This window comes from Leopardus geoffroyi, chromosome C1 (assembly GCF_018350155.1).
Source record: "Leopardus geoffroyi isolate Oge1 chromosome C1, O.geoffroyi_Oge1_pat1.0, whole genome shotgun sequence".
Classification (NCBI taxonomy): domain Eukaryota; kingdom Metazoa; phylum Chordata; class Mammalia; order Carnivora; family Felidae; genus Leopardus; species Leopardus geoffroyi.
The window spans coordinates 50,670,782-50,688,890 of record NC_059328.1 but is presented as its reverse complement, the minus strand read 5'-3'; the positions used below and the strand labels follow the sequence as shown (position 1 = coordinate 50,688,890).

The following is an 18,109-nucleotide window of genomic DNA, read 5'->3' as shown; positions in this document are numbered from 1 at the left end:
AATCCATTTAATGAAATCAAAGGGAGGGGGCCCCTCTAATGTGGAAGAGCAAGGCACCAGAGCAAGTACAAAAACATTTTTAAAATTAGGGTTGGTCCAGATCTCAAACTGTCCCCACAGGACATGGAAAGTCAATACTCAATTCATGGTGGATTGAATTGAAACATGGGAACAATTTCTGGGTTCTTGAATTACAAAACTTGAAATTAGGGGGATCCACTGAATCAGGAACCTCTGTATATATAAGTCTGATGTGAGGAAATGATATTTAAAAAACATTATACCTTCCAAAAAAGTAAACTTCCAATACCTAATACAATGTGATTGATGTTTTGCTGTGCATTTAATATCCTCAATGATTAATGAGCATTAGAATTTTGGCTAAGTTGTCTAACCAGATAAGGTTTAAGAACCTAAGATGATATAGGGATAAATGGAAAAAAAAAACAAAAAAACAAAAAAAACACAAAGACAGATGGAAAAGAAAGCCAGGATTTTAAGAAACCGCATACACTTATAAAACCTAAGCTTACAGAAATTTCAAGGCATCTAAGGTATGTAGGATATTAAACTCCAACCTGAGATATATCACTCTGATAGAATCAATTCTGCCTAACTCTGTATTTACAGAATAGAAAGCAATCAACTAATGGGCAGCAAGGTTGACATTTAGAATAATTCAAAGCTGTTGTTTACCCATTGTGGTAAAGGATGACAGATGGGAGCACAGAGTCAGCAAGCTGGGTTGGTGATTTACACACCCTGTAAGATTTGATTAAAGGCATTTTTATCAACCTTTAGAGGTAAGCCCTCATCCACACTGAATTTTAGTACGATAGTAAGAATCACAAAAGTGATTCGAGTCTCTTCTTTGAAATAGATTTTACCAAAGATAAACATTAAAAAAAAAGATTCTCAATCAATAATCAATAATGGGCGGGGCAATTCTTGTACACCCAGTACAGAATAAAAACACTATGAGACACAAATTAATTTTTTTTAATTTTTTTTAACGTTTATTTATTTTTTAAATTTTTTTTTTTAACGTTTATTTATTTTTGAGACAGAGAGAGACAGAGCATGAATGGGGGAGGGGCAGAGAGAGAGGGAGACACAGAATCGGAAGCAGGCTCCAGGCTCTGAGCCATCAGCCCAGAGCCCGACATGGGGCTCGAACTCACAGACTGCAAGATTGTGACCTGAGCCGAAGTCGGACGCTTAACCGACTGAGCCACCCAGGCGCCCCAACGTTTATTTACTTTTGAGACAGAGAGAGACAGAGCATGAACGGGGGAGGGTCAGAGAGAGAGGGAGACACAGAATTGGAAGCAGGCTCCAGGCTCTGAACCATCAGCTCAGAGCCCGACGTGGGGCTCGAACCCCCGGACCGCGAGATCGTGACCTGAGCCGAAGTCGGACACTTAACCGACTGAGCCATCCAGGCATCCCAACGTTTATTTACTTTTGAGACAGAGAGAGACAGAGCATGAACGGGGGAGGGTCAGAGAGAGAGGGAGACACAGAATCCGAAACAGGCTCCAGGCTCTGAGCCGTCAACACAGAGCCCGACATGGGGCTCGAACTCACAGACAGTGAGATCGTGACCTGAGCCGAAGTCGGACGCTTAACCGACTGAGCCACCCAGGCGCCCCGAGACACAAATTAATTTTAAGATATGGCTCTGCCCACGGGAGCGGAGTTGTCACGTCACATGAAAGACTTTGTGACCTACGACAGTGCCAGCCTCTTACATACTTTAGGAAATTAGCAAACAAAGATGGGTGGACTGGAAGAGCCAAGAGCTATCATTAACTTTTCCTGAGCACTTTCCACGTGGAAGGCATTGCACTAAGAACTGTGCACATAATATTTCACTTCCTTCTCACACAAACTGATGAGGGTGGTAAGTACTATAAGCATCCCCAATTTTCAAAAGAAGATGAATATTCAAAGTAAGTTATCTGCTCCAAGATTCACAATCATTAAGTGGTAAAGGCACAATTAGAGTCCATATATGTTGAAATTCAGACCACAGGCAGGTAAAAGAAAGGCTCTGTGTATGTAAACTGGTGTTAATAGAATTATAATTTGTAAGAGTCTGGAAAGGGGGGAGGGGTAGGGAAAGTGGCATGAAAGATGAGGTTACAAATGGTATAAAATGGGGAAGCATGTGCTTAAAACTGTTTTCATAATCACAATGTTCTTTAAAATAAAAAAAAATTAAAAAACAAAACAAAACAAAAAAAGAGTACCAAAAGCACAGAAAATGTTATATTCTTCTCTGACCTTCTGAAGGCTTTTATAGCAATTTTTACTCACTTCAAAACCGGTCATAGATCTTCATATTTTTAAGGCTCTGAAAAAGGGAAGTCCATTAGATATTTAACACTCATCACCATCTTAAACTTAAGATGAACTGAGTTGAACTGGGATCCAGAAGTAATGAGCCCAGGAAATTACTTAAAGAAAAAAAAAAAAAAAAAAAAAAAAAAAATTCTCTAAAATCAAAGTGCATGCATGTTAATATCTCCACCATTTCAAGTTAAAAAAATTAAAAAAGGAAGAAAAAAAAGTTTTATGATGTTAAATGAAAAGTAACAGTTTGAAAAGCTATGCATTGTTGCCTGTAAGTGCTACTTTAGTCATATAAAAGAGGGAAGAAGTGTCTCCCCTCCCTTCCTATCCAAATACTCTCTCCAGGGCATCCTGGATGAACAGGCATTCCTATGAGAACCGCATATGGGAACCATATTCAGTTTGTACCTCTATCTTGGGAAGAGAGGCTTCAGTGGTCCTTGGTTCATCTACAGAGGCTTCATCATCAAAGAGTCGTCGACAGCAAACCAAGGTAAAGGGAGGTGGCACTTCTTTGAGAAAGGAGACTGCTTCTCGGCGAGATTTCCCATAGAGCTGTACACCATTGACCTAGAAAGTCAAGGGACAAGTCAGAACTGAGGAGGCCCCGATGAAAAAACCAAAGTCCCATGCTTACATCAGAATCAAAACAGTATTATTTTATTTTTCCTATGAACAAAGGGTTTAAATGTATTCACGTTATTTTAGCAGTAACCAAACATAAAAAACTAATGCATAAATGTACAAAACTAAATGCATAAAAATTAAAGCTAAACCTTGACTGAATTTCAGTGAACAAAGTATAACGTGTGAAGATTACAAGTGATGTGCCTAATTTTTCACACCTCCATGGTTTCTCTTTTCTAGACTCCAATGTTGAATTCTATCATCTACACATCTCTCTTTAAACATTAAACATCATTGATAACCTTTCTAAGATGGTCTCCTTATGCTTTTTCATTTCATAAAAACACCACTAACAGATATTAACACTAAATTTAAGGCTAAAATTAAAACCTGCTCAGCTTATAATGTGTAGGTAACAAAATCTAGGATACTCAGCTGTCAAAATTTTTTTTCACATGCCATAAACTAGAAAATCCTAGAAAAACCCTGTCGATCAAAAAGAAATACGTATAAGAGTGCCTCTATTCTATTCTTACATGCTCTGACATAGCCATCAAGTACAGGAAGTGTGCCAGTTTTCCAATTGCTTTTTGTGTGTCCCATGTGTTTAAGTTGCTTTTTTTTCTTTTTTCTTTATTTTTGAGAGAGGGAAAGAGAGACAGAGCACGAGTGGGGGAGGGACAGAGACAGAGAAACACAGGATCTGAAGCAGCCTTCAGGCTCCAAGCTGGTAACACAGAGCCCGATGCAGGGCTCTAACTCACAGACCACGAGATCACGACCTGAGACAAAGTCTGATGTTTTACCGACTGAGTCACCCAGGCGCCCCTGTGTGTCCCATATGTTTAAAAGAACAAAAAGATAACCAACTACTCCTTACTAATCTTAGTGCTTACCACCAAAAAATTTCCTAAATTTCCTATTTTAGTGCATAGTCACAATATTTTACACCAAAGATGATTTAGAAAGATAAACCTATTCTAACTTTTTATATATATGACCTAAGCTCCAGGAGCTCTCCCAGTTCTGACTAAATGCCACCAAAAGCTGACCTGTCTGCTACTCCCTCAAAGTTGAGGCATGAATACATCCAGGCATCAAATCATCTTTTCACATCTGGACTGGACTCCTACCTTCCTGGGAGGGTTCCGCAACATTATTAGTTTTAAAGTTATCTCTGGTCTGGCATTAATTTCTGACAGGTGCAGTGTTAATGTCCACATAACTGGAGGGGCTGACTTCCTGGGAGAAGAAACCTTTGCACAAAATCTGTCATTCTCAGACAATATGACACTGTGAGTCATTGGAAGTATCTCATCAGCAGCTGCCGGAGCCCCAAGTCAATCATCCCTGGGAACTACTCGCAGGCCTGCAACATACAAGTACTTAGCGATCAGGCTGGATGCCATCTCTCTGCCTCCTAATTATTTACAGAGAAATCACCACCTAGTAAAGAGACCCATATGTGCTTCAGGGAGCTAGTCCTAGTAGGAAAGTAAATACCGTCTCCCAAGACTTTATGACTGATGAAAGGGAGCCAGGGGACAGCAAGTTCAACAGCTAATAAAGGTTTTTCCTTGGAAGAGCTGACAGTTAACCTTCACAGGTCATATCATGTCCACAGTGCCAACTGGTACCACAAACACAGGAAGTTCTAAAATCACCCAAATGGGTAGTACCCTGTACTGGAAATAAAGCAAGCAGATATAACCAAAGCAGGAATTCTACCCATATGCAAGTATTAGTTTGTGTTTCACATTACTTCAACAAATTAGAAAATCACTTTTCAGGTTTTTATCTTGGAGTACATTTAAATATTTATTTAGCTCATTATTTATTCATTTGAATTGTCTCCAATTATTACAGCAGGTGCCTGGTAGTCCTCCTCACTACTCTCTACTGCTAAAGGGATTGGTCACATTTCCCATTACCAATTCCTATCTAAGAGGATTTATGGCTGCTGTAAATAGCTGCTCTGGGCTGAGACTTGGCACAATGTTCTAACCCCAAAGCACATTTGTGTTTCTGGTTTTAAGCTCTAAGGAGTATGCTACATTACACACACACACACACACACACACACACACACACAAAGTTCAAGAGTTTATTGGCTAACTTTAGACAGCTTTTTTTTATTTCTATATTTGATTATTCAGAATAAGCCAACTTTTATTTTAGAGTTCACAGTATTTCTCTAGGCCCTCCAAGTGGAGACCCTCTTAAGTGGCATCAAGTCTCAATTACTCAGACTTTGTGATTAGAAAACACACACATACACATTTGCAGAGTACATAATACTGTACAAGTATTGTCCCACTGCATTACCTCATTCAATCCTCATTCATCTTATCCCATCACGATTGTTTATGCCTTTTCACAGTGATAATACTGCCAAGATCTCACCGTGAGATTATGCTTTCAAGTTTGCATGGATGAACGTAGCCACTGTGGAAAACTGTATGAAGGTTCCTCAAAAAGTTAAAAATAGAAATACACTAGAATCCAACAATGGCACTACTGGATATTTACCCAAAGAATACAAAAACACTAATCCAAAGGGATACATCTACCCCCATGTTTACAGCAGTATTTACAATAGCCAAATTACAGAAGCAGCCCCAGTGTCCATAGACTGATGAATAAAGATGTGGTATACATACAGTGGAATATTATTCAGCCATAAAAAAGAATGAAATCTTAGGCAATGACATGGTGAGAGCTAGAGAGTATAATGCTAGGCAAAATAAGTCAGTCAAAGACAAGTACCATATGATTTCACTCACATGGAATTTACGGAACAAAAGAGCTAAGAGGAAAAAAAGAAAAATCAAGAAACAGACTCTTAAAAAAAATTTTTTTAATGTTTATTTTTGAGAGAGAGCAAGTGAGCGAGCACAAGCAGGGGAGGGGCAGAGAGGGAGACACAGAATCCAAAGCAGGCTCCAGGCTCTGAGCTGTCAGCACAGAGCCCGATGCAGGGCTCGAACTCATGGACCGTGAAATCATGATCTGAGCTGAAGTTGAATGCTCAACTGACTGAGCCACCCAGGGGCCCCAAGAAAGAGACTTTTAAATATAGAGAACTGATGGTTACCAGACGGCAGGGAGGGGGGGACGGGTTAAATAGGTGAAGGGGATTAAGGAGTGCACTTGTCTTGAGCACTGAGTGATGTATGAATTGTTGAATCACTATATTGTTCACCTGAAACTAATAAAACACGGTATGTTAAAAAAAAAAAAGTTAATATTCCATTACATCCTTACAAAAACCATGGTGAGGTAGGCATCTATTGATGAAAAAACAATTCTCAAAAAAGTTGACATGTCAAAGGACACATGGTGAAGCTGCGGCAAATTCAAAACCAGAACAGCTCTTCTGACTTCAAACCTATCTTTCATTCCCTATTTCCAGTTTCTTCACCAGAAAATTATACTTAAGAAAGGATACTACCTTACTATACCACATTCCTTTATAAGAGGAAAGGCCCATGGGATTCTAATCTTGGCTAAAGCTCAGAGGACTCAGCTGATGGCCAGAATCATGTACACTTGCTCCATACTTGCCAATATTTCTTTATCACCTATCATATACTAATAGTGAATCATACTTAATGTCATACACTAAAAATGGTTACAATGGCAAATTCTGTTATGTATATACATTTTTTTCTTGGAGAAAAAGTAATTTATTGTATTTGTTTTAATCGTAATTGACAAAACACTGTATGTTAACTACACTGGAATTAAAAATTTTTAAGTTGTAGTTGATATACAACATTACATTAGTTTCAGGTGTACAACGTATGTATCTTTCTCACAAAAAAAAGAGAGCATCATACTGATTTTTACTAATTCCACTTCTCTCCAAACAAAAATCTCTCATTTCTCAATAATACCTAAAAACTACATATTATAGGGGCACCTGGGTGGCTCACTTGGTTAAGGAGCCAACTCTCGGTTTTGGCTCAGGTCATGATCTCATGATTTGTGAGATCAAGCCCCATGTCTGGCTCTGCACTGACAGGACAGAGCCTGCTTGGGATTCTTTCATCCTCTCTCTCTCTGCCTCTCCCCCCACTCAGGCACAATTTCTCTCAAAATAAATAAAAAAAAAAAACATAGGGGTGCCTTGTGTGGCTCAGCCAGTTAAGCATCCGACTTCGGCTCAGGTCATGATCTCACAGTCTGTGAGTTTGAGCCCCGCATTGGGTTCTGTGCTGCCAGCTCAGACCCTGGAACCTGTTTGGATTCTGGGGCTCCCTCTCTCTCTGTCCCTCACCTGCTCATGCTCTCAAAAATAAATAAAACATTAAAAAAATAAAATAAAAACTTTAAAAATAAATAAATAAAAACAACACAAAAACAAAAACAAAACTCACTTCATATTATAGAAATGGTCTGCAGGGGACCCTGGGTGGCTCAGTCAGTTAAGTGTCCGACTTCGGCTCAGGTCATGATCTCATGGTTCATGAGTTTAAGCCCCGCATCAGGCTCTGTGCTGACAGCTAAGAGCCTGGAGCCTGTTTCAGATGCTGTGTCTCCCTCTCTCTATCCCTCTGTCCTTCCCCGGCTTATACTCTCTTGCTCTCAAAAATAAATAAACATTAAAAAAAAAATTTAAAAAGAAATGGTCTCCAATCTCCAGATTATCATGTGTGGTATCCATAAAGCTATACTACATGCCCTGATGATCAGAAGAGAAAGATATGACCTCAGTACCAAAACAAAAACCAAAACAATAAGCAAAGAACAAAAAACCCTGAGTCATGTAAGTAAAACCTAAGGGCATTAATCTGCAGTAAGCATCTCAGTATGATTACTTGAGCACTTCTAAAAATAAGCAATTTACTACATCTTTTTTTTTTAAGTTTATTTATTTTGAGAAAGAGAGAGGGATAAGGAAAGAGAGCGCACACAAATAGGGGAGGGGCAGAGAAAGAGAGGGACAGAGGATCTGAAGTGGGCTCTGTACTGATAGCAGAGAACCTGACACAGGGCTCTGGCTCACAAACTGCAAGATCATGACCTGAGAGGAAGTCAGATGCTTAACCAACTGAGCCCTCCAGGTACCCTGTAACTTACTACATCTTAAAACAGGACTCCAACATCTTGCCCTCCCTTGCTTATGACAGAATACAACAACCAGTCATAGCAGCTTTCCCTCTGACCTCAAAAGTCAGTCCAGAATTCCCAACATTCTTCTCCAGGTGGCCAGACACTGCTAAAAAATGCAGTTGCATTGAACAACAAACTTACTTGCTACCCTTGTCATTTCACTTTGCATAAACATAAACTTTAGAAAGAAATCTCTAAAATCAAGGCCCATGGGAGTCTAATCTTGGCTAAGGCTACAAAGTTGATTCCATTAAGCTCAACTGAGGGTTTCCTGTGGTTTCTAACTCTTGGGAGAACCCTCTTTTACATAGCCTTCTCTAAGTGTGACTATTCCCCACATCCCCCGCCCTCCACTAACTTTTTTTTGGAGCTTAGGAAGTAGTGTGATGTATTTGAAAAAAGTGAAATGGGAGTTAGAAGACATGAACTAAAGTCATCATGCCATGAGGATATAAAGTTGGAAATAATCAATGACTTATTTTCTTGTCTGTAAAATTAGGGGATTCAATATTGTTTGTTTTTTTTTGTGTTACCTATAGAACTGTCTGATTTAACAAAATCTCTCAAGAAAGTCTTGTCAAAGCAGAAGTGCTGTAGAATTGCTCTAAATGAAGACGGGCTGGGGAGCCTGAGTGAGCCCACTGAGGCTGCCATGTTGTGTGAGCAAATCTCAAGGAGACCATATAAATACCACTCAGTAATACATAAGCTTGAAGTCATCCAGCTAGCTTAATTCTTATTAGAAATAACCAATAAAACTTGCAAATGAATGGGACCATATACTGCAAACAAGGTGTAGGGATTCAAATCTTTAAAAAAAATTTGCTAAAACGAAGAAATTATGCTATAAAACTAAAACAGGCCATTAGCCTTTTTTCTCAATGACTTAAATAAGCACTCAAAAGAATATCTCAGGACTTCCAAATGACAGGGAAAATGAACTGTCATTACACAGGCTGTATTTTTCTTTGCCTTCATTTTATTTCATTTTTTTCCAGTTTTATTGAGATATAATTGACACATAACACTGTGTGAGTTGAAAGCGTACAATGTGATGATTTCACATACACCTATATTGCGAATTGATTACCACAATAAAGTTAGTTAACTTATCCATCACCTCACATAGTTACCATTTTGTGTATGTGTGGGGAGAACATGAAGATCTACTCTTAGAGCGATTTTTCAAGTATACAACACAGTATTGTTAACAATAGTCCCCAAGTATTTTTCAACCTAAGTAGCTCACATTACATTGGAAGTGATGTAAACTCAGTGAATTTCTGGTAAAAATACATCTTCCTACAACTTAGAAATTCCTGTCCTGTCTTTTATCTCTCAGAAATTTTACCTCAAGAAGCTCATCCTCTGGCTGCAGAAGTTTCAGTGTATCAACAGGACCACCCGGAACAATTGAAGATATATAATGGTGCCCATCAAAGGAATCCACTTCCATGCCAAGTCTCAGAGTGTGAATGGGCAGCAACTGTAGCAAAACACAAGCAATAACATCAAACATGACAAGGGCATATCCAACTGTTAATCCCTCTGTCAAGTGTTATTTTGGCATGAAAGCCCCACCTCTTAAATCAGATCACGAAGATCCCAGTAGAGGACAATAATGGGAAAACTAATCACCAATAAAATATGCAAGATTTGTTTGCTTATTCTTACTCTTTTCCTTTCAGATTCCCTAGAAATGGAGAGACAGACAAAGTCCTGCCTTCAATTCGAAGCAACAGGCATTCCAAACCTTCTATAGTTTCCAGTATGTATTCAGTGTTTCACATTTCTGCAGGGCTTCCCATCTCCCAGAACATTCTAGTTCCTCTTTATTACCTAATTTCCACTCACACTTCCAGTGTTAAGTGTCACTTCCAGGAAGCTCTTCCTAATATCAAAGTTAATGTGCCTCTGTGTGGGGTCTAAGACCACCTTGTACACATCTCTCACAGCTCACAACCTATGGTGTTTATAATTTCTATTTTCTTGATTGCTCCCCCCTGGTTAAGTGCAAAGTCTGTATGTTCTCTCTATAACCTCAGGCCCTACAATAGTACCGGGTACTAAACATGGGCTCGTGTGTTTTTGAATTAATCTGTGAAAAATGGCACTTCACTCAAGAACTCCTTTTCCACAAACAAAAGCAAAAAAAGAAAAGAAAAAAAAAAAAAAGAACTCCTTTCCCATTTCACCAACTTAAGTGAGAACAATTTCCAGTTAGGGAAGAGTAGTTATGTAATAAGGAAGGCAATCATTATTCCATCCTAGGATTGATGCCGTTGGCTTAAAAGAATTCATATGGGCTCAGATGAGTCAAAGGTTAAGAAATTCTAGCCAATGTCTAAGTAAAGAGATGAGACTCAGTGTTGTTGGCTGTAAAGGTCAAAAAGGCACTAACAAATCCACTCCCTTGACTTTCAAAGATGGAGCTAATGATTTCTCTTTGAGGCTACAAACTCGAATGTGGTTACATGGTACTAATTATGGTTTATATTTCTTATATCAATAGTCTATTTCTCTAAAAGTACCAGCCCACCTCTAACTGTACATTTAAGGAGAAAACCCTACAGAATGTGGCAATGCATCCATAACATGGCTCCTTCCTTCATATATCCTATTCTCTGTAATCCCTTATCTCTGAGTTTGTCACCTCCCCGTAGTCATCTGCTCTGAGTCCCCAGAGATCCACAGGCCTTTCTTCAGACACCATCTGGGGCTCATTTCCTTCCCACCATATACACACAGACAAATGTTAAGGACTAAGACCTCAAGGACTTAAAACAGGCATGAGGGACTTCCGGCCCTGGGCTAATTTTCTGAAAGTTAAGTGCTCTTGACCACCGAGCACTTCAGGATCTACCACCATCTCTGGCATGAAGATGTTCCAGCACTCTTTTGGGAAGTAATTCCTGTGATAAGTGAGAAGCAACATCAAAATAGAAGTACTTTCTCAGGGTCAATAAATTTTTACTTGTAATATTAAAAAAAAAAAAAAAAAAGATGTTCCAGCACTTTATTTATTTATTTTTTTTTTTAATTTTTTTTTCAACGTTTATTTATTTTTGGGACAGAGAGAGACCGAGCATGAACGGGGGAGGGGCAGAGAGAGAGGGAGACACAGAATCGGAAACAGGCTCCAGGCTCTGAGCCGTCAGCCCAGAGCCCGACGCGGGGCTCGAACTCACGGACCGCGAGATCGTGACCTGGCTGAAGTCGGACGCTTAACCGACTGTGCCACCCAGGCGCCCCTCCAGCACTTTAAATGAAGGGTTAACATTGTTTTTACCCTTGTTCCCATTCTGTGATTTATTTCTCACTGCCACCTCATCCTCCTGTCTAGTCATTGCACCAAGTCATGCACATCCTTAAAGAAGGAAGGAGACATAGTTTCCTTATTATTAGTGTATGTGTGTGTGTACGCATGTGTGGGTTTTTCGGAGTTTTTTTTATTTTCAGTAGTAAAAAAGTTAATAAAAACTCTCGAATCTGTCTGTAATAAGAAACTGCCAACCATCTCCCTTTGTTTATAAGGCAAACACTAGCACAGAGAGTGGTCAGCGGATCCACCCACAGGTCGTCTCTACGATGCGAAGATTACTTGTAAGAACAGACTGTTCAATTTTCAGGAATTTTGTAAGCTAGCTGTTGAAAATTCTGTACAACTACAATTAAATAATATTAAAGACAAATGCAATAAGTATTCAAAATCCATCACTTCCTGATTATTTTTACCACACTTTACCTCCTTTAAGGGACTTCTGTTATACATGTACAGTGGAAATACTCTCTGTCTAAAAACTTAGAACAGAGGAACATAAGGGAAGGGAAGCAAAAATAATATAAAAACAGGAAGGGGGACAAAACATAAGAGACTCTTAAATACAGAGAATAAACTGAGGGTTGCTGGAGGGGTTGTGAGTGGGGGGATGGATTAAATAGGCAAGAGGCATTAAGGAAGTCACTTGTGGGATAGCACTGGGTGTTATATGTAGGGGGTGCATCACTGGATTCTACTCCGGAAATCATTATTGCACTACATGCTAACTAACTTGGATGTAAATTAAAAAATAAGTTAAAAAAAAAAACAACCTAGAAAATCCTAAAGGAGTGAGCAACTGAAAGAGACAGATGAAATGGTGGATATGTTGAGCTGCAAAATAAAGCTGGGTGAGGTAGTTAAACAGTCCTGTTCCCACAGAGAAATTGGAAACACTGAAGTGCTATTGTGAATTGTTTCGGAGCTCAGCAATCCATGATGTCATTTTGGTAGCTTGAAATCTGCCATGGTGGGATTATTAACACCACGGATACTGGTAAATGCTACAAATTTGGGCTGGTTTTTGATTTTTGTTTTGAGAGCTAGACATTTACCAGCATACCACAATCTACAATCTAGTCTGGACATCATATCCAGCATATATTTATAGGATGTAAACTATGTACAAGGATTTGAGTTATGAGTTGGAATCATTAGGTGAATGAAAGAAACAGTCTTGACCTCCGCCCCCGGCACTAATATCCATCGTGAAACACAATAAACAAGATGGCAAGCAGATACAAGCAAAAAAAACAATTCACCAACAAAAAAATGAAAAGCAAATAATTGCTAATTGTGATAAGTGCCATGAAGGAGCTAATCAGAGTCAAGACACCACACACAACTGGTGGAGGTCAGTTTGGAAAGTTGGTCGGGGTAGGTTTCAAAGTCAGGGACATTTGCGGTAAAAATTGAAGGGTAAGAATGCACCTGCCCTACAAAAAGCCTGCCAGGGGACTGCTTGTAGAAGGTCAATGAAAAAGATAATTGCTCAATTTTTACTCAAGCAACTGACAGTGATAGCAATTTCTGCATAGAAATGCCCCAAAGACGTTACTGTACACACAGATCAGTTACTTACATAACAATATGTGCCCATAAAAAAATAAAAGGGTTAAGGAAGAAACTGATCCAATCTCCTCATCCTGCCCCCTTACTAATCCTGATCTATTCACATGGCTGACCCCACTCCCCAAATCCACGAAACAGTTCAAGTCAGGAATAGACTGGAGCATAGAGGAACAACAGAGGGTCGCCCATGGAATCCCTCACCTTCCAGATACAGGGCTGTGCCCTTCTAGGCTATTCTCCCAGATGTCTATAAACAGTACATGCTCCCTAGAAACTTAAACCATGAGCAAAACACACATGCTCCATCTTCAATCACGCTGAACAAATAAACCAGAAACGATGTTTATGAAATCTGTCAATCTAAAAGAGGCCTACCTAATATTAGTTCTGAATCTAAATCTGAGTACAGCTGGGTTTTTGAGACTTCATGTTACATTGCTGCAGGCTTCTCTGCAGGAGCAGGACTGTTTAATTACCTGTCCCAGCTGCATTTAGCAACTAAACAAATCAACCGTTTCATCTGTCTCTTTCAGTTGTCCACCCCTTTGGTATTCTGAGTTCTTAGAGAGCAGAAAGTGCGAAAATGACAGAAGTGGGTGCAACAGACAGATGATTGATGCCTTCACGCACATCACATGTTATGCTTTATTGATGCTTATTCAATGCGCTTTGCGAGGGGGGTCCTATTTAAATTGACAAAGTTAATGAGCAGCGGGATTTTCATGATCCTGATATGACAAGTAAAGGATACAAAGAAATATATCCAAGGAAAAGTATGACCATTGTGTGATTTACTGTCAGTGCTAGGATGATGAAAATCAAATGAGACCAAGCAAGCTAGAGCCCTTCAACCTGTGAGTGGAGAGACCTGTCACGAAGCAAACCATAGGTTATTCATTTGTTAAAAGCTCTACTTTTAGGACCCGAAAACAAGACATCAGAATGCTCAAGTGGGAATATAAATGATGTTGCTTCAAGGGAAAAAACCCTTCTGGAGAGGAATAGATATGTCAGCAGGATGGGGGAGGATGCTTCCCAAAAAGCTGAACTCAAAATAGAACAGGACAGAAAGAACCCCAGGATTGGTCCTTGTCTGTCTGTCTGTCTGTCTGTCTGCCTGTCTCTCTCTCTCTCTCTCTCTCTCTCTCTCTCTCTCTCTCTCTCTCACACACACACACACACACACACACACACACACACAGACACACACACTGAAGATGTTAAATGCCATTTATGTTCAAAAGTTAGAGGGAGGGGCACCTGGGTGGCTCAGTTGGTTAAGTATCAACTCTAAAGTAGTTAAGCATGGCTCAGGCCATGATCTCAAGGTTCATTGGTATGAACCCTGCTTGGGGCCCTGCACTGACAGCACTGAGCCTGCTTGGGATTCTCTGTCTCCTCTCTCTGTGCCTCCCAAGCTTGTGCTCTCTCTCAAAAATAAATAAATAAACTAAAAAAAAAACAAAACTAAACAAAAAAACTTTAAAGATTAAAAAAATAAAAGGGAAACAATTACTAAATTTACCATAAATAAAAACAAACTTACCAAGAATGAAGCTGCAACTTTTCAACTAACAGTGGAACACAGCATTAAAGTTTCTCACCCATCTAAAATTTTAATTCTAAATATTCAAAAAATATACACTATATACTCTTTTTGTACAGAAATGCAGTGAAGGTTCTTTTCAGGTCACCTAACACCAAACTCAAGAATCCATTGGCACTTATTGTTTTAAATATCATTGATGTTACCTGCCTAGCTCACATGGTAGTTGAGCTTTTGACACCTGATTTAACACTTTGCACTTGGGGTGCCTGGGTGGCTCAGTCGGTTGAGCGTCCGACTTCAGCTCAGGTCACGATCTCGCGGTCCGTGAGTTCGAGCCCCGCGTCAGGTTCTGGGCTGATGGCTCAGAGCCTGGAGCCTGCTTCCGATTCTGTGTCTCCCTCTCTCTCTGCCCCTCCCCCGTTCATGCTCTGTCTCTGTCTCAAAAATAAATAAATGTTAAAAAAAAAAACAAACACTTTGCACTTATGACTCTTGTTCTACCTTTGTTGTTGGTATTTCCTCCACCTGGAATCTCCAGTTATTTCTCCACATCCATTCTTCAGAATATACTCAAACGCCATCCTCCCAATAAACCTCCTTTACCTATACTGAGGAAGTACCGTCCCCTTCCTTGAACGAATGAAAAGACTTTTTAGCAATACCTGCACAGTAATTCTCAATGGAGGAAAGGAAGGGATCACAATTTCCTTTAAGGGCCTCACCACAAATGACAAAATTAGAATACTCGTCACGAGGAGAAAATAGGACATGTGTCTTTTGAAAAAGCTCCTGTTTCTGATAGGCCACTACCCTAGCAGAGGACCACAGTTACTATAGCACTGGATTCTGTGCCGTATGCTCTCCACTCAAAAAAGAGACCAGCGAGGTATAAATTCACACTCTTGAGAACCTGACACAGTAGTTGTGTCTGCAGAGGATTAGAAGGGGACTGGGATGGGAGAGAAGCTTACTTTTTGCAGTATATACTTATGTAACTTTTTAACTTTTGGTCTTTTTTTTTTTTTTTTAATGTTTTATTTGTTTTTGAGAGAGAGAGAGAGAGAGACAGAGAATCTGTAGTAGGCTGGGCGCTGACAGCAACAAGCCTGACGCGGGGCTCAAACTCACCACCCATGAGATCATGACCTGAGCTAAAGTTGGATGCTCAATCCACTGAGCCACCCAGGCGCCCTTTAATTTTAGGTCATATCCATATATTATTTATTCAAAAGAAAAAAATAGCACAGGTGTAGAAGCCACGTAACCCTTGATTTGTTACCTAACTTTGCCACTTACTAGCTGCATGTGATCTTGGACAAGTCACTCTACTAGCCTGACACTCAGTTTCCACATATTAAAATTGGAAAGAAGAAAACACTTGCTGACCAATAGGGTGTCTGTGAGAAATAAAGGAGAAAAAGTACTTTTTTCAAATGTTTATTATCAGAAAGAGAAAGAGAGAGTGCATGGGACAGGAGTAGAGAGAGAGGGGGAGAGAGAATCTCAAGCAGGCTCCGTGCTGTCAGCACGGAGCCCAACACAGGGCTCAATCTCATGAACCATGAGATCATGACTTGAGCGGAAATCAAGAGTGGGATGCTTCACTGACGGAGTCACCCAGGCGCCCCAGGAGAAAACGTGTTTAAAGCAAAGAAACTGAGAGCCCCTGGGTGGCTAGGTCAATTGAGCATCTGACTCTTGATTTCGGCTCAGGTTATGATCCAAGGGTCATGAGATTGAGCCTTGCACTGGGGCTCCATGTTGAGCATGAAGCCTGCTTGAGATTCTCTCTCTCTCCCTCTGCCCCTCCCCCTGCTCACCCACATACACTATCTCAAAAAAATGAAAATTAAGAAATTAAAAAATTAAATAAATAATAAAGCAAAGAACTGATCCTGGTAATCGAGTGTTAATACCCACTGCAACTCCCGGAGTGGGGGTGGGTGGGGGAGTGGTACATCCCACTGCCTTAAAAATTAGATTTGCTTATATAGAGTGAGGGGGAAACTCATGTTTTAATGTCCTTTGGTTCAGAGAATATAATTCAGGAAGGAAATAAAGTGAAATCTGCCAGCCTGTCTTGTCAAAACCAGACAACAGGACCTGTTATGTTTGTTTCCCACACCAGGGATATTACTAATGCTCACTCCAAATTACAACTGATGGCCAGCGGAAAGGTCACCAGCATGAGCTAAATGCTTCTCCCTCACAGTGCTGTGATCATCTTAATAGTAAACAGTTGCCAAGAAAGCCATCCCTAAAAGTACAGTCTCCCCAGATGCGGGAAAACCGTTCTCATGTCATGATTAACGGCTTCCTAGAAGCAGTGCAGCTAATGCTCAAGCCAGTGTAAATTGCTTTCACCTCCCTCTTTCCCCACAACTCCATCCACCTCATAAGAAAAGCTTATCTGTTACACTGGCCAGTAAGTAATTCGTGAAGATGCTTCCAGAATCGTCATCCCTTCAAGAGTGGTGGCAATGGAGAAGCAAACTGGAGTGACCACCTGAAGACAGCCAGACCCTTAGGAACACCAGCCATGTCCATGAAACATGGATTCCCTAAATAGAAACCTGAGGAGATGGAAGAAAAACCTACAGCCTTGACCACAGATCTCCACATTGAACCACTTAATCTTTCCACTGGTGTTACCTGGCACCACAACTGAAGCCCAGGCTTAGCACCACGGATCTAGAAGCCCTGTAGCACTTGGTCTCCCTCACCATCCTCATTTAACATTCTAGTCTTCGGGGCGCCTGGGTGGCTCATTCGGTTGAGTGTCCGACTTTGGCTCAGGTCATGAGCTCATGGTTCATAGGTTCGAGCCCCACATCGGGCTCGGTACTGACAGCAAGGAGCCCACTTGGGATTGTCTGTCCCTCTCTCACTCTCTCATGTAAATAAACATTAAGATAAAAAAAATTTTTTTTAAATTCTAATCTTCACTCAGTTTGACCCTAACAACTTCCATTCTCCCACAAGCTGGCCCTATCCTCCCGAAGGACTTTTACACCTGCCAGTCACCAGGTTCCCAGCCCCACATGCCCTTATCCTTCAGGCCTGGGCTCAGAAAGGTTTTCTCTGGCTTTCTCTCCAAAATGCTCCCTCCTCCCCAGCTGTGAGGTCACCATTCTGTTTACTCCTTTGCATCACTATTTACAATCTACAACTATTTGATCAAGCTACCTTTCACTTGTTTATTATCATGCCCTTACCCAAAGCCAGAGTCTAAGCTCTATGAGAGCAAAAGCCTTTTCCATTTTGCTGCCTACCATTGGCAGCAGTGTCCAGCACGGAGTAGGAACTCAGCAAATATTTCAGAGATGAATGAAGGTGCTCTAAGCACCTGCTATCTAGCTGCGTAATTTGAGGTGGGACACTGCACCTACGCAAACTCGAGTGTCCTCCTCTGTGACGCACCGCTAGGATAGTGTCCTTACATATTGCAGGGGGAAACAAGGCACTGAGCCAACAACTAAACTCCTAATTACAAGAGGATTTTTTTAAAAAAATTTTTTAACGTTTATTTTTGAGACAGAGAGAGACAGAGCATGAACGGGGGAGGGTCAGAG

At 40.4% G+C, this 18,109-nt stretch overlaps 1 protein-coding gene and 1 long non-coding RNA gene across 6 annotated transcripts in view; one reads left to right on the top strand and one right to left on the bottom strand.

The window, feature by feature from the left end:
* The window catches only part of LOC123597994, a 36,920-nt gene extending 27,387 nt beyond the window's left edge, over positions 1 to 9,533 (top strand). Inside the window, exon 5 of the long non-coding RNA XR_006712346.1 lies at positions 9,440 to 9,533. This is a non-coding gene — a long non-coding RNA (uncharacterized LOC123597994). The remainder of the gene's footprint in view (positions 1 to 9,439) is intronic.
* Positions 1 to 18,109, bottom strand: part of PATJ (PATJ crumbs cell polarity complex component) — a 364,334-nt gene that overhangs the window by 285,376 nt on the left and 60,849 nt on the right. For all 5 annotated transcript variants that reach the window (XM_045477622.1, XM_045477623.1, XM_045477626.1 and 2 more), the window contains exons 15-16: positions 9,449 to 9,583; positions 2,764 to 2,925 (exon numbers count right to left, since the gene is read on the bottom strand). In XM_045477622.1, the coding sequence (XP_045333578.1) occupies positions 2,764 to 2,925; positions 9,449 to 9,583 (297 nt within the window). The remainder of the gene's footprint in view (positions 1 to 2,763; positions 2,926 to 9,448; positions 9,584 to 18,109) is intronic.